The 15,956-nt window shown below is 49.0% G+C and overlaps 1 protein-coding gene across 4 annotated transcripts in view; it reads left to right on the top strand.

The window, feature by feature from the left end:
* The window catches only part of LOC139229761 (flotillin-1-like), a 55,930-nt gene extending 48,432 nt beyond the window's left edge, over nucleotides 1–7,498 (top strand). For all 4 annotated transcript variants that reach the window (XM_070861335.1, XM_070861332.1, XM_070861334.1 and 1 more), the window contains exons 11-13: nucleotides 401–538; nucleotides 2,821–2,985; nucleotides 5,662–7,498. In XM_070861335.1, coding sequence (XP_070717436.1) covers nucleotides 401–538; nucleotides 2,821–2,985; nucleotides 5,662–5,691 — 333 coding nt within the window. In that variant the 3' untranslated portion in view covers nucleotides 5,692–7,498. The remainder of the gene's footprint in view (nucleotides 1–400; nucleotides 539–2,820; nucleotides 2,986–5,661) is intronic.
* Nucleotides 7,499–15,956: the final 8,458 nt, after the last annotated feature.

Below are 15,956 nucleotides of genomic sequence, written 5' to 3'. Positions count from 1 at the left end.
GAGGTATGTAAGTAGTGACGGAGGAAATTCCAGGCAGCTGAAGGCACGGCCGCCATTGGAGAGGCGAAGGGAACCGGGGGACGCACAAGTGGCCAGAATTGGAGGAGCGCAGAGATCTCGGGGGGAGGGGTGGGGGGGTGGGCTTGTAGGCCGAAGGAGGTTTACGGGGGGGGGGGGGGGGTTTAACTCTGGAGGAACAGGAAACTTTGCCCCCGCCAGGTCGGTGAGAACACGGAGACGGAGGCACGGCGGTAGTTCAGGGGCAGCCGTGCGTGCGTGCTGGCGCTGCGATACCTCCTCTCGGACGCCCGCTCGCGGTGCAGCTGCTGTGTTTGTTAGCGATGCGTTGGCGGATGTTTTGTTCCTGAATCCCTGTCCCGCGCTCTTGTTTCCTCTGCAGGTGAAGGGAGAGGCGGAGGCCTTTGCTACTCAGGCCAAAGCCGTGGCCGAGGCTGAGCAAATGACCAAGAAGGCGGAGGCTTTCAATGAGTACAAGGAAGCGGCCATGGTCGACATGCTGCTGAACAAGCTGCCTGAGGTGAGTGCCCCGACACCAACCTTGTCTTCGGACCGGCTCCGAGCCTGACACTCACGTCCCGGGGGGACTTGTCTGGAATGTATCAGATGGTTATTCTCCCGGGTGTTGCTCGCAGCAGTGTCCAGGAGATCAATCTCCAATTCCCGGAGACTCCAGGGCAATCCCGGAGGGTTGGCGACCCCTTAGTTACACCCCAGCATCATCATCATAGGCAGTCCCTCGAAATCGAGGAAGACTTGCTTCCACTCCTAAAAGTGAGTTCTCAGGTGGCTGTACAGTCCAATACGGGAATTACAGTCGCTGTCACAGGTGGGATAGACAGTTGTTGAAGGAAAGGGTGGGTGGGGGGAGTCTGGTTTGCCGCACGCTCCTTCCGCTGTCTGCGCTTGATTTCTGCATGCTCTCGGCGACGAGACTCGAGGTGCTCAACGCCCTCCTGGGATGCTCGTCCTCCACTTAGGGCGGTCTTGAGCCAGGGACTCTCCGGTGTCGGTGGGGATGTTGCACTTTATCAAGGAGGCTTAGAGGGTGTCTTTGAAACGCTTCCTCTGTGCACCTGGGGGTCGCCTACCATGCAGGAGTTCTGAGTTGCACCCCACAGCAAGATATCTCTCTCCCCAACATAATCCATCTGATAGAACTGCAGCCAGGCTGCAGAGTTTGAATTATCTGAGAAAACACAGACCACATTGCATTAAGTCATCAATCAACTTGACATTTTAGGACCTTTGGTAGCGAGCCAATTAAAGGTTAACAGACTATCAATTGAGCCAATAAGGTCAAAGAAGGCGCGTTCTTTTCTGTAAACTGAGCCAGATATAAGTACAGCCATTTTGGCAATGTGGTCTCAGAAGGACAAAGGCCTGGCTTAAAGCCAGAAGCTTGTTGCTGCTGCCAGAATAAAGTTACATTAAAACTACAATCGGAGTTCGTATTTCATTGGAAATTAAGAGATCTAACACCATCTCTCTCCCTCTCTCTCCCTCTCTTGCTCAATACACTCCCTCCTCTTCCCCCCCCCCCCCCCCCCTTCGTCATCACCCAGAGGGGTGGTGGGGGTCTGGAACTCACTGCCTGAAAGGGTGGTAGATGCAGAAACCCATTTGAAACGTACTTGGATGCGCACTTGAAGCGCCATAACCGACAGGGCTACAGACCAAGAGCTGTAAAGTGGGATTAGGCTGGATAGCTCTTTGTCGGCCGGTGTGGATACAAAGGGCCGAAATGGCCTCCTTCAGTGCCGTGAATTTCTATGATTCTGTGATCACCAGCCCAAGATCAAGATTCCCATTACAGCTCTCTGCTCTAACTCCTTCTTTCCTGGTGACCTCAAAGCTCCCTCGCGCTGTGCTTCCTTCCACAGCGTGTGTCTGCTTCGCAGACCCAGCATTAACGAGCTCATTGGGACGGCTTCATAATCCAGTCCTGGGAGAACACAAGTTGCCTCCTGCCACCAAATGTGAACCGGCCATTGTCGGGAACTTTGGCCGTTTAAAAAATATTATACCACTGGGTATGATCTGCAAAAAGAAAATCTTCTGCATTGCAGGTGATGATTGTAATTAGAGGGCGAGCAGCAAGGAAGAGCAGATTTGGAAGCAATTTTCGGTACCTCTGCCAGCAAGCGGCTAACGCAGATAAAGGGTTCAATAATTAGCAAGGGAGCAAGGAATCAAAAAAGGGAAAAAGAACTTGCATTTATATAGCACCATTCACAACCTCGGCATCCCAAAGCGCTTTACAGCCAATTAAGTTTTTTTGTTGAAGTATAATGTAGGAAATGCGGCAGTCAAATTTGCACTCGGCAAGCTCCCGCAAACAGCAAATGTGATGATGACCCGATATTCTGTTTTTTTTTTTCTTTAGTGATACTGGTTGAGGGATAAATATTGGCCCAGGACACCAGGGAGAACTCCCCTGCTCTTTTTCGAAATAGTAATCTTGGCATCCTTAACGTCCACCTTAGCAAGCAGGCGGAGCCGCGTTTTAACGTCTCATCCAAAAGATGGCACCTCAGACAATGCAGCACTCCCTCAGCACTGCACTGGGAGTGTCGGCCTGGGTTTCGAGCTCCGGTCTCTGGAGTGGGGACTTGAATCCACAACCGTCGGACTCTGAGGCCAGCGAGCTTACCCACTGAGCCACGGCTGGTACATTAGCGATTGAAGAATATATTTGGGCGGCAGGTGCGATCAGCGCAGTGAATCTTGCGAAGCCTTTGTACTTGGATGAGGTTGCACATTTTCCAATGCGTCTACTTCACTTGCCTGTTGTTTTATCAGGTCGCGGCCTCGATCAGCGAGCCTTTCACCAAGGTCAAGAAGATCACCATGGTCAGCAGCGGCAATGGGGATGTGGGTGCGGCTAAACTGAGCGGCGAGGTGCTGGACATCATGACCAGGCTCCCCGAGACTGTGGAGAGACTCACCGGAGTCAGCATTGTCCAGGTGAGCAGCGTGGGAAGATTGGGAATGTGATCGGAAATTCCCAGGGTCAGACCCTGTCCTTTTCCCCCTCTGGGACTGTGTGGTGCAGTGGGTCAGACACTCCTTTTCCCCCTCTGGGACTGGGTGATACAGTGGGTCAGACACTGTCCTTTCTTCCTCTGGGACTGGGTGGTGCAGTGGGTCAGACACTGTCCTTTCCCCCTCTGGGACTGGGTGGTGCAGTGGGTCACACACTGTCCTTTCCTCCTCTGGGACTGGGTGGTGCAGTGGGTCACACACTGTCCTTTCCCCCTCTGGGACTGGGTGGTACAGTGGGTCAGACACTGCCCTTTCCCCCTCTGGGACTGGGTTGTACAGTGGGTCACACACTGTCCTTTCCCCCTCTGGGACTGGGTGGTGCAGTGGGTCACACACTGTCCTTTCCCCCTCTGGGACTGGGTGGTACAGTGGGTCAGACACTGCCCTTTCCCCCTCTGGGACTGGGTTGTGCAGTGGGTCAGACACTGTCCTTTCCCCCTCTGGGACTGGGTGGTACAGTGGGTCAGACACTGTCCTTTCCCCCTCTGGGACTGGGTGGTGCAGTGGGTCAGACACTGTCCTTTCCCCCTCTGGGACTGGGTGGTGCAGTGGGTCAGACACTGCCCTTTCCCCCTCTGGGACTGGGTTGTGCAGTGGGTCACACACTGTCCTTTCCCCCTCTGGGACTGGGTGGTGCAATGGGTCAGACACTGTCCTTTCCCCCTCTGGGACTGGGTGGTGCAGTGTGTCAGGCACTCTCCGTTTATCTTATGTCTTTCAACACCAGAGGGCAGATGTGCCCAGTATAGCATTTGCTCTGTTGCCGGTGCTCAGCCCAGTGTAATGTTCTAAGCGGACAGTATATGGCAGGGAACAGGTACAGAGTCACTCGGACCTGTAATGAGTGGATTCAGTCTGTCTCTGCTCTTAAGGAATCAGTTCACAGCAACATGTCGATGTGGGTCTGAGAAGCTAAAGTTTGGATGGTGTGTTTTGGTAATAATGGTGCAAGCCATTACCAATTCCAAACACTAAAACCTTCTCCCCCTGCCGCCCTCTGCCCAATTTTCCCACTGATTTATTTTTGCTCCCCCTTTTCTAATGGCCTTTGCTGGATGCACTGACTCTTGGGTGTGATTACACAGTCTCCAGACTAACCTGTGGTACACAGGCCAAATCAACCTCCTCGGCACTGGGCTTAGACGGCCAGTGTTGGCAATCGATCTGATCGTGGTGACAGCAGAGAGGGCCAGTGTAGGTTACCGGATAAATCAATTGCCGTCCCCTCCATTTCTCCCCCACCCTCACACGGGGAGCAATTTTGACCTAACCAGCCTGTCGGGGAAATGGACAGGATCACTTGCAACGCTTGTTTCAAACCCCCGTCCATTTTGTTCTGCCCGATCCCGAGGGTAACCCGCCCGGCGAGTGAGCTTACAATTGCTCCCCGCCACCTACCTCAAGGCTGTCGAAGCGAATTGCAGCCACCGACAAGACGAACCAACTCGACCCAGAGCCAGGCTCGATCCGCGGGCGTTCCTGGGCCAGTGTGATTCAGTACCATGCATCCACCTGTTGTTGTTTGGGATGACGGGGAGAAGCTGATAATGGGGATGTCTATCTTGGCTATATCCATTCGACGGCCTCCCGAGACGCCGAGAGGAGAAATGTGGTGCCTCCCGCAGCAGATCTGAGTGGGCATGGTTGACGTGACGTGCTCAGTGGTGTGGGATTCATGGCCCCACTCCGCCTTTCCGGCCATCTCTCGTCTTGCACTCATGCTGCCCTGTGCGGATTGGGCTGAATGTTGTGCATTCGCTTCGAGGGAGGTCGAAGCCAGGAGACCTCTGCTGTTGGTTCAGCAACAAGGTGGTGTCGGTTCTTTATACTACACAAGTCCCGCCTGGATTCCGCCCGCCTGCATTGTGGGTCGATACCAGTCGCTAACAACCAACACATGGCCTCTCTGTGCGTGCTAGCTCATCGGGGTCGTGTCAGCTAATGTCAGCTAGAAGACTACCGATTATGCGAGACTGCAGTCCCTCTCTGATGCACGTGATAGCAGCCTCCAGGACACGGAAAGCGAAAAACCTTCTTCTAAAACAATCAAAAGCTTGATCAAAGAGGTTGGTTTTAAGGAGCGTCTTGAAGGAGGATAGAGAGGCGGAGAGGTTTAGGCAGGGAGTTCCAGAGCTTTTAGGGTCCAGGCAGCTGAAGGCATGGCCACCGATGGCTGAGCGATTATAATCAGGGAAGCTCAAGAGGGCAGAATTAGAGGAGTGCAGACATCTCTGGGGGTGGGAGGGTTGTTAGGCTGGAGGAGATTACAGAGATAGGGAGAGCTGAGGCCATGGAAGGGGATTTGTAAACGAGGATGAGAATTTTGAAATTGAGGCATGTTTAACCGGGAGCCAGTGGCGGGCACCGGGGGTGATGGGTGAGCGGGACTTGGTGCGAGTTAGGACACGGGCTGCCGAGTTTAGCACTCGCACCAATGTCATTCATTCTCCTGCCCGAGTCTTGCCTGGTGGATTAACTGTCCTATGTGAACTGCTTTGGATCGCCCAGTTTTGCGGAAACAAGTAAGTGTTGTTTAAACTCCAAATTCTCTGTCCTTCCTTCTACCGCTCCCCTCCACCTCCCCCCGTCTGTGTGCAGACATCCATGAAACCTGGCCGCATGTCGTAAATTGGCGGAGAGCGCGAGGCTGGATGGAAGCTCCACGCCCTGAGACTGGACAGCATCCGAAGCAAGCGAGGCTTTGGGAGGGGTGGGATATCTGCCTTTGCATGTGTATTAGCCCTTGTGCCACTGTTTAGTCTGCATGTCTTTCTCGCGTAACCTTAATACGCCTGATCGCCGTTGTCGCTTTGGTTAGTCTCAATAGACGGAAAAGAGACACATCTGGACAGTACTCCTGTAGGTAATCATAATCCAGTTGTTATTTTCCTGAACCTTGAACCTATTTTTAAAAGTCAAAGCTGTGCTGATTCGTGCACTCTATTGTTTTCTAAATCTGTTTGAGCCGCAATGAAGTCGCGCGTTCCTACACTTTATAACCGGAATCTATCCGTATCGAATCTGACAGTAAGTCAGGGAGCGATCCATGTTCATGGTTTGAATCACAGCTCACTGCCAAAGTAGATTCATTCTGGTGAATGCTCGTTGCGGGTGGGGCAAAAAAAAATTATGCTTTAAGATTTTTTTTTTAAAGGGGCAGTGCCTTGTTGAATACATGTTTGTTAAACTCTGTTCTCAGCAGTTGTTTTTTTTTTCAACAAAAGAAAGGGGTGTTGTTATTGCCACAGTTAGAGTGCTCGGGTAAGAGAGCCTGTACAGAATGCATCTGCCAGACCTGAGAGATGCTGCCACTGTGCACCCACAAAAGGAAGTCCACTTGTGAACTGCTTCAATGTTAATGGTGGGAGAGAGACCGTGTCGGGAATACCATCTTTCTCATCACTGAAAGCATTCACGGGAAGCTTTCCTGCAGGTCGCCTGAGATTACCGACTGGAGGTGACCTTGCATCACTTGGCATCACTGTAGGTGGGAGAGCCCTGATGCCCTCAATTCCCCCTCCCCCCAGGTCTGGCACTACCTTTGTGTCAGTGTGTTACTTGAAACCGCTTCACCACAAGGTAAAAGCGGCGGATGAATTGTCCCAAAGGTCCCGACAGTTGCGAGTAATGTCGGCATGACAAGAACAGAAGGAATTTGATGTTACTGCAGGATGTGCCCTTTTGAATCTCTGCTTTGTAGATCTCGAGTGGCCATGTACATTTTCCTCCATCTCCTTGCTCCTTCTTCTCCTTTTCTTTCTCCTCCTCCTCCTCTTCCGCTTTTCCTCATGCTCCTGTTCCTCCTCCTCCTGCTCCCCCTCCCGTGTCACACACATCATTCTCTTCAACACACCCAAGCCTAGAGTGTGGACTAACTACAAACATCTCTATCGGAGATTAAAACAATCCAAGACTTTTTTTTCCCTAAGTGTCTCTCTGACTAGCCAGTTTATATTTTTTTGTAGCGTCTGGGCAGCTCCACATTTAAATCCACAACTAAAATAAGGACATTTTGAATCAGTCAAGACCAAAACTTTTTACAGCTGTGTCATTCATTTTAGGATTTAATATCCGTTTGTCGTCATGTTAACACTGTCCTGAAAAGTTATTTTGTGAGCTGGTTTAAACGCAGTCATTAATCTAGTTTTAAAATGGATATATATATTATATATATTATATATATTTAAGGCTTGATTAATGACTGCGTTTAAACAGCTCATAAAGAATTTATGTCAACACATCATTCACTACACTATTGGAGGACATTCAGCCCCGCTGTCTTTTGAGATATGTTGTGTGTATATATTATATATAATCACCTTGTTGCCTAATCCTTTTTGATGGAGCATTTTGAGACACTGGAGGTTACTGACAAAATTTGAAAAATGTCCAGCTACTCTTACAAAATGAAATAAAATAACTTGGCTGCCTCGTGTCTGTTTCTGGTGTGTATTTACTTGGGGGCAGTGGCCATGTGGAATAATAGCTCTCCCTTGAGTTCTCAACATCTTCCCCTTCCTCTCTTAAATCACACTGGCTTGTAGTTAGATTATGAGGCGAGATTACATAAACTAGGCTTGCATTCCCTGGAATATATAGAAGGTTGAGGAGCAATTTGATTGAGGTTTTAAGGATTTTTGAAAGGAATTGACAGGGTAGACAGAGAGAGACTTTTTTTCTGCTGGTGGGAGGAGTCTAGGACAAGGGTACATAACCTTAAAATCAGAGCCAGGCCTTTCAGGAGAGAAGTTTAGGACACCTCTTCACGCAAAGGGTGGAATACTTTCTCAAAAAAGCAGTCGATGCTAGCTCAGTTAATTTTAAATCTGAGATGGATTTATTTTTGCTAGATAAGGAAATTGAGAGATATGGAACCAAGGTGGGTGGATGACATTAAGATACAGATCAGCCATGATCTCATTGAATAGCAGAGCAGGTTTGAGGGGCTGAATGGCCTCCTGTTCCTATGTTCCATTATCGTGTGTGTGTTGGGCAGGATCTTCAGGACAGGTGATCTCATTGAAACATACAACATTCTTACAGGGCTTGACAGGGTAGATGCAGGGAGGATGTTTCCTCTGGCTGTGGGGTGTCTAGAACCAGGGGTCAACAGTCTCAGAATAAGGGAGTCGGCCATTTAGAACGGAGATGAAAAATTTCTTCACTCAGGATAGTGAATCTTTGGAATTCTCTACCCCAGAGGGATGTGGAGGCTGAGCCTTTGAGCATATTCAAGACAGACTGACAGATTTATGGATATTAAGGGAATCAAGGGATTATGGGGAAAGGGCAGGAAAGTGGAGCTGCGGTAGAATATCAGCTGTGATCTCATTGAATGGCGGAGCAGGCTCGAGGAGCCGAATGGCCCACTCCTAATTCTTATGTTATGTTCCCATAACAGCCAATTACTGATTCTTAGTGCTCCTCTGATATTCACACACGTGTGCACTTCCCAGCTGGCCAGGGGATCGGGGATTCTGATGAATTTGATGGTGTTTCTCCGCCCCCCCCCCTCCGCTGTCATTTACCCAGGGATGTTGAAACCTCACCAATTTCACCTGGCTGTGATCACTTAATGGGGCGGGCATAGAGCAGCACTGGAACCCGAGCTGTCCTAGGATGAATGGCTCAGCTGTTTACCGAATAAGCGAAACTCACCGATTCCAGTTTCCATTCACAAAAAAAAACAAATGTGAAATTACTTGGACCTGCTTTCTTAATCATGTTTGGTTTTTTTCCTAATGAGTTAGAAGTCATGTAAACTACAGTGTAAATTCTGCAAATGGTGGTGGGGGGCATTAATTTTTCTGCTGATTAAATGCCACACAAAGACACAAGACTTGCAATAATTGAGCGCAGCATCACATCTCAAACTGCTCTTTGAGCACACTGGGAGTGAATTTCCAGTGGGCGCTCTTCCTCTCGACTGCCCTAACCTAAGACACTCCCCCTATCCACCTGTTTCATTATTTCATTAGCTCATGTACACAGGGTTGGCAGACTCGAATCACTTCCCTGAAGAAACATTTGTGAACCAACTGGGCTGCTACAACAATGCAGCAGACTTTATGGTCTTTTTCTGATGTGGGCAGATAAATTACCAGATTACTGCAACAACTTTGATTTGTATAGCGCCTTTAACTTAGTAAAATGTCCCAAGGCGCTTCACAGCAGTGTTATAAGACAAAACTGATTAAATTTGACACCGAGCCACAAAAGAAGAAATTAAGTCAGATGACTAAAAGCTTGGTCAAAGAGGTAGGTTTTAAGGAGCGTCTTGAAAGAGAGGTGGAGAGGCAAATTGAATTCAGTTCCACAACTGACCATGGTGGGAGTCTCTACACTTTTGCATGCTGGACTGTCAGAAGGGCGGTACTGGGTTTAATTTCTCAATGAAAGGAGTGCATCTTTGCCGGTGCACCACTCGCTCGCTTTCTGCCTGAACGCCAGCCTGGATACAGTACTGGAGTTATAGAAGAAAGGCAAGCTTGGATTTCTGCAGCGCCTTTCACAAATACCAGATATCTCAAAGCGCTTTGCAACCAATTAAGTACTTTAGGAATGCAGTCACTGTTGTAATGTCGGAAATCGCAGCAGCCAATTTGCGCACAGCAAGCTCCCACAAACAACAATGTGATAATGACCAGATACTCTCTTATCTCTCAATCAGCATAACCAAAACAGAGAGTGACGAGTGCCTCGATGGGCCCTTCGTAGAATGCCAAGAGAGGCACAGAGTGAAGCTGTCTAAGGGAGTCAAGCCTCGGAGGGCAGCGGGAGAGTAGGAAGGTTGAAGAGTAATGAAGGATTGGGGTAGGGATTTGGGAGGGCAGAGTATCCGAGGGAGAAGAGATGAAAGGAGGCATGATGACAGGAGAGAATGGTCAGGGAGAGATAAAGAGGAGGAAAAGTATTGAATAGCTCGGGTCTGGAGCAGCAACCAAAGTGCGCACATGAATGGACAGGGGAAAAGCTCAGGTTACATAGAAACAGAGAAATCTACAGCACAGAAGGAGGCCTGTTTTGGCCCATCGTGTCAGTGGCGGCCGACAAAGCCACACGGCCCTTGGTCAGCAGCCCTAAAGGTTACATATAAACCTATGAACAATGACGGAAAGGCAAAGAGCACCCAGCCCAACCAATCCACCTCACCACAACTGTGACACCCCTTATACTAAAACATAGGAAATAAATCAGCGAGTCACTGTAACTGCTATTTTTCATTGCTAGTGGGGGCAGGCTTCAGTTAGAACCTTTCTTGTGAATGGTGCGGTCTTATTGTGAGGCATTTGTGTGTGGTAGATTCTTTTCAAATCATGCCAGAGCACTATAAACAATTATGTCTGGCGGAATCCTTCGCTAATAACATCAAAGAGCTTTTTCTTCATCTAGGATAAAGCCCATCTATTGATAGCTTAAAGAGAACACTCCATTAGTACTAAACATAATCTACGGATAATGGGAGCAAAATTCCGCTTCTGCACTCTGCATCCTGTCCCATTCATCTTAATGGATGGAAAACTTTGAGCTGGCAAAGACACAGGTGGAATTTCATCGGTTTAAAAGGGTCACTGTCCCAAGATCCATCAGACAGAGAACTAAATGCTTACTGGCTCCCTGGTCATAAGAACATAAGAAATAGAAGCAATAGGAGGAATCCTTAACACCCCTCAAGCATGCTCTGCCATTCACTAAGATCATGGCTAATCTTTTACGTCAACTCCACTTCCCAGCCCTGGTCACCGGGATTAATAGTAAACTGAGGGCGGGGAAATAGGAAAAGAAATCTTGCGGGTTATGGAATGATAGCTGTGGAAATAAAGAAAATATTTTAATATTGGTGCGAACAATTTAAATAGATTTTAATGATAGATTTTCAGCGAAAGGTGATTGGGGGACGTGAACCTTTGAGGTAAAATCATCATCATAGGCGGTCCCTCGAACAAGAGGATGACTTCTTTCCACAGGGGTTTACAGATGTTTCAGTGAAGGACCTAATGCTCAAGTCCTGAACTCCAATTGAAGGGTGGAAGATGCCTGTGCGTGGAATTTTTTAACGTGTGGTGACCGTTGCACATTAGCCACCACACGGGCTTGACAGAGCTCAGCCTTTATCCAGTGGCAAGGGTAAACTGGAGACCTGCTGTGCTGCATGGACCTAGTGCGCACAAATATCGCAGTGTGAGTTGGTCCGTGCCTCCCCTGGGCCCACGGCTCTTCTAGTCCCTGTACCCTCATTCGCTGCATCTCCGCCACGATCTCTCACCACTCCTCCGCCGCAAACATTTTCTGCACCTCCGCCACGAACTCTCGCCGCACCTCCGCCACGAACTCTCGACGCTCCTCCACCGCAAACATTCACCACACCTCCGCCACGAACTCTCGCTGTACCTCTGCCATGAACTCTCACTGCTCCTCTGCTACAAAACTCCATCGCCCCTCCGCCACAAAACTTCGCCGCCGCTCCGCCACGATCATCCACCAAATCTCAGCCATGATCCCTCGTCACTCCTCGCCCAGATCACTCGTCGCAAGTCCACCACGACCTTCCCGCTCCCCCGCTGTACCAGGGCCCCGCCGATGCTTCAGCCCACACTCCAAACGGCGACCTGGGTCCTGATGATGTCACCCAGTTGCCCACCTCGAAGCCATCGCAGAATTGTGTCAACTCGCACTGGAAGCTGCAGTGGCATGCTCCAACCCTTAAGCTCCCGACCTGCGGTGGTGTCTTCTCGCAGGTCAGGGTGGCCCATGAGGTAAAATAGCCAATATTGGATCAGCGCCTGCTATACACCTCTCCCAATTTTCTTTTCCGCCCTATATCTCGCAGATTTACTCCCTGCTATTCCCAATCTTAGAGCCTTCTTAATCCTTTTCCACCTCTTCCGTATCTACTTCAATGTCTTCCCAATCCATGTCCATGCCCTACAGATTTCTCTCCTCGATCCCTCTCCTCCATATCTCGGACTCCCTCTGACTCACTCTCCTTCAAATTCAGAGTTGCTTTGTCCCAGATCCCTCTCCTCCCTGTGTCTCCCTGATGTCGCTCTCCCTCTCTATCCATGTCTTCACGATCCATGTCCATGTCTCCAAGTGTCCTTCTGTCACATGGTGCTACAGGGAGGGCTTGGATTTGGGGAATATACAGGTGTGGACAGTGCAGTGTGTGAGGTAAGGAACAGCAGGGGAGGGGTAATCTCACGCACCTCGGGGCGATATATGTGTAATAAAAACAGAAATACTCAGCAGGTCAGGCAGTATCTGTGGAGCGAGAAAGAGAGTTAACGTTTCAGGTCGATGACCTTTTGTTAGAGCTGGAAAAAGTTAGAAGTGTCACAGGTTTTAAACAAGTATCTAGGCAGCGAAAGGTGGGTGAGAAGGAAAGAACAAAAAGGGAGGTGGCAGAAGTGATCAGCAGGCCAGGGCCATTGGAGGGAGCAATGTGCGGAGGCCCGGCCCGGAAATCGGCTCGGTCCAGGCCTGCAAGACCATCAGCAGGCCCGGGCCATTGGAGGGAGCAGCATGCTGTGGCATACCACTGCAGGGAGCAGTGCGTGCTGCTGCAGGAGGGCGACGGCTGCTAAGCCTGGTCGCTGATTGCAGTGCGAGCAGGCACAGCAGGAGGGGTGAAGGAGCAGCAAGAGTCCATAGAGGGAAATGACAGGGGCCCAGGAGAGGCGTGAATCTGGGGCCCAGAAGAGGCGAGGGCCCAGGGGCAGCATGGACCAGCCTACACTGTGATATGTGTGCGCGCTCGGTCTGTGCAGTAGAGCTGGTCTCCAGTCATCCTTGTGTAATCCTTGCCACTGGACCAAGATCTAGCTCTGTCAAGCCCGTGTGTGCAACGGCCACCACACGTTAAAAAAATCCAAGCACAGGCATCTTCCCCCCTTCACGTTGTAGTTCGGGATCTGTACTATTAGGTCCTTCATTGAAACACCTGTGAACCTATCCTTTTTGGAATGGAAGCAAGTCATCCTCGTTTCGAGGGACTGCCTATGATGATGATGAAATGGTAACAGGAGCTGCTGTCCATGAAAATGGGAGCAGTGATTATGATCTGAAATTGTTGAATGCAATGCTGAGTCCATAAGGTTGAAAAGTGCTTAATTAAAAAATATTTGTGTACCACCATTGATCAAAATTTCTAAGGAAGCACAGCTTAGAAATCACACAGTGCCATTCCAACCCACCAAATTTTACGGAATTTGTGATAAATGAATTTTCCTGCTAGAGTACATGGTTTAATATAAAACAAATGTAATTTGAGACTCATCCTTAAACATTGGAGCCTTAATATGGTCCAGCCATATATTAGATAGAATTACATCGGATATACAGCACAGACACAGGCGATTCAGCCCAACTAGTCCATGCTGGCATTTATGCTCGCTTTGAGACTCCTCTCATCCTTCCTCATCGAACTCTATCAACATATTTTACACTCTCTGGGCAAATTGTACCCTTTATAAACTGAAATGTATAATTCTAAAGGGGTTGCAGGAACAGAGAAGACCTCGGAGTATATGTTCACAAATCGTTGAAGGTGGCAGGGCAGGTTGAGAAAGCAGTTAAAAAAACTTACGGGATTCTGGGCTTTATAGAGGCATAGTGTACAAAAGCAAGGAAGTTATGATGAACCTGCATAAAACATTAGTTCGGCCACAACTGGAATATTGTGTCCAATTCTGGGCACTGCACTTTAGGAAGGATGTTAAGGCGTTAGAGAAGGTGCAGAAAATAGTCATCAGAATTGTTCCAGGAATGAGGGACTTATGCTGTGTGGATGGACTGGAGAAGCTGGAGTTGTTCTCCTTGGAGCAGAGAAGTTTGAAAGGAAATTTGACAGAGGTGTTCAAAATCATGCGGGGTCGAGACAGAGTAGATAGAGAGAAACTGTTCTCATTGGTGGAAGGATCGAGAACCAGAGGTCACAGATTTAAGGTGGTTGGCAAAGGCGACATGAAGAAAAACGTTTTTACACAGCGAGTGATTAGGATCTGGAATGCACTGCCTGAGAGGGTGGTGGAGGCAGATTCAATCGTGGCTTTCAAAAGAGAATTAGATAAGTACTTGAAGGGAAAAAAATTGCAAGGGCTGCGCGGTAAGGGCGGGTGAGTGGGACTAGCTGAAGTGCTCTTGCAAGGAGAGCCGGCACGGGCTCGATGGGCCGAATGGCCTCCTTCTGTGCTGCAAACATTCTATGATTCTACAAGAAGTTGCTTCTGAATTCCCCATTTGATATCTTGTATTGATGGCCTCTAGTTGTGCTTCAAAGCCAAATGGGCCCAACACTAGGCCAGGGTCAGTATTTGCTGGATGATTCGCTGCCATGACCCATCCACCGTTCAGACGTCACAAGCTGTTCTTGTAGTTCCCCACTTGTTGCGTTCAGTACTGAACACATTTCCGTTATTCATCGCTCTCGTCAGAATATTTATCGGACTTCAGCTGCAAGTTTTCAAAATGAGGTTAACGGGTTCGGCTGGACAGCGAAGCACTCGGCGCTGACAAAATAGCTCGCAGGTCGCTGCAGACCATGACACGCTGTCAAATACTCTGCAGAAATCCCTTAACTCTCCTGATTCACACGTACTCTGCACAGATCTTTATCTCACGCACGTACGCTCGCCTATACAACCAGTCAACCCGATGCACCGTTGTTGCAGTTAGTTATATATGTATGTATACGCAATAGGAGAAATTCTTCAAAGAAAGCGGCATTTGGAAAAGCAAAACTCAACGCCTTCTGAGGTAAACTGAAAAGGGAACTTTTGATTATGTGCGTGTGGAGTAAAATTAAGGAACAGACTTCCTTAAGTTTTCAATCGTGGCTCAGTGGGGTAGCACTCCCATCTCTGAGTCAGAAGGTTGTGGGTTCAAGTCCCACTCCAGAGCGCAAAAATCAAGACTGACACTCCCAGTGGAGTGTTGCACTGTTGGAAATGGATGAGAAGCTAAACGGAAGCCCCCTCTCTTAGGTGGATGTTATTTTTAATTATTTCAAAATATATACTTTATTCATCTAAAAATTTGCACGATACATTGGAAAGCAGTTCAGTACATTGGATGCTGTCAGCAATTCCATACAATACATTTGGAAGCTGACGGCAGTTACGTTCAATACATTTGCTTGCTTTCCATTTCAAGGTAAAATTCAGTACAATCCAGGATACATTGTAACACAGTCATCAAATTATGTTACATGTGGCACTATATGGTACACGGAATGGATGAGAATACAGTTACATTTCTTTACAACCTACATTACTAAACAGTTGCAGAACTTGCATTATACATGACACTACATAGGTGTTTGCAGATCATGGTGCTCTATGTATACAAAAGGTTTACAAGTACAGCCCGAGGGGAGTTTTATACTGATACCAGACCCTGGGTTTATCGTGGCGGAAGGGCTTTAAACTGTGGCCCTTCCCCACCGTGCCTTTGCGGCGGCTGCACCAATTTTAAGTGCGTCCCTCAGCACGTACTCCTGGATCTTGGATTGCGCCAGTCTGCAACACGCAGACGTGGATATCTCCTTGCTCTGGAAGACCAGCAAGTTTCGGCAAGATCAAAGTGCGTCTTTCACTGAGTTGATGGCCCTCCAGCAGCAGGTGATGTCTGTCTCGGTGTGTGTCCCTGGGAACACCCCGTAGAGCACAGAGTCCTGTGTTACAGAGCTGCTTGGGATGAACCTCAACAGCAACCACTGCATCTCTTTCCAGACCTGCCTTGCAAAGGGGCAATCCTGAAGGAGATGGGTGACAGTCTCATCCGCACCACAGCCGACTCGGGGGCACCGTGCCGTGTCTCTGAAACCCCGGCTGTGCATGAAGGTTCTGACGGGTAGGGCCCTCCTCACCGCCAACCAAGCTACGTCTTGGTGCTTG

Source organism: Pristiophorus japonicus, chromosome 19 (assembly GCF_044704955.1).
Source record: "Pristiophorus japonicus isolate sPriJap1 chromosome 19, sPriJap1.hap1, whole genome shotgun sequence".
NCBI classification, from domain to species: Eukaryota; Metazoa; Chordata; class Chondrichthyes; family Pristiophoridae; genus Pristiophorus; species Pristiophorus japonicus.
Note: the sequence above shows the minus strand (reverse complement) of the source record. Positions and strands in the feature narration are given on the sequence as shown.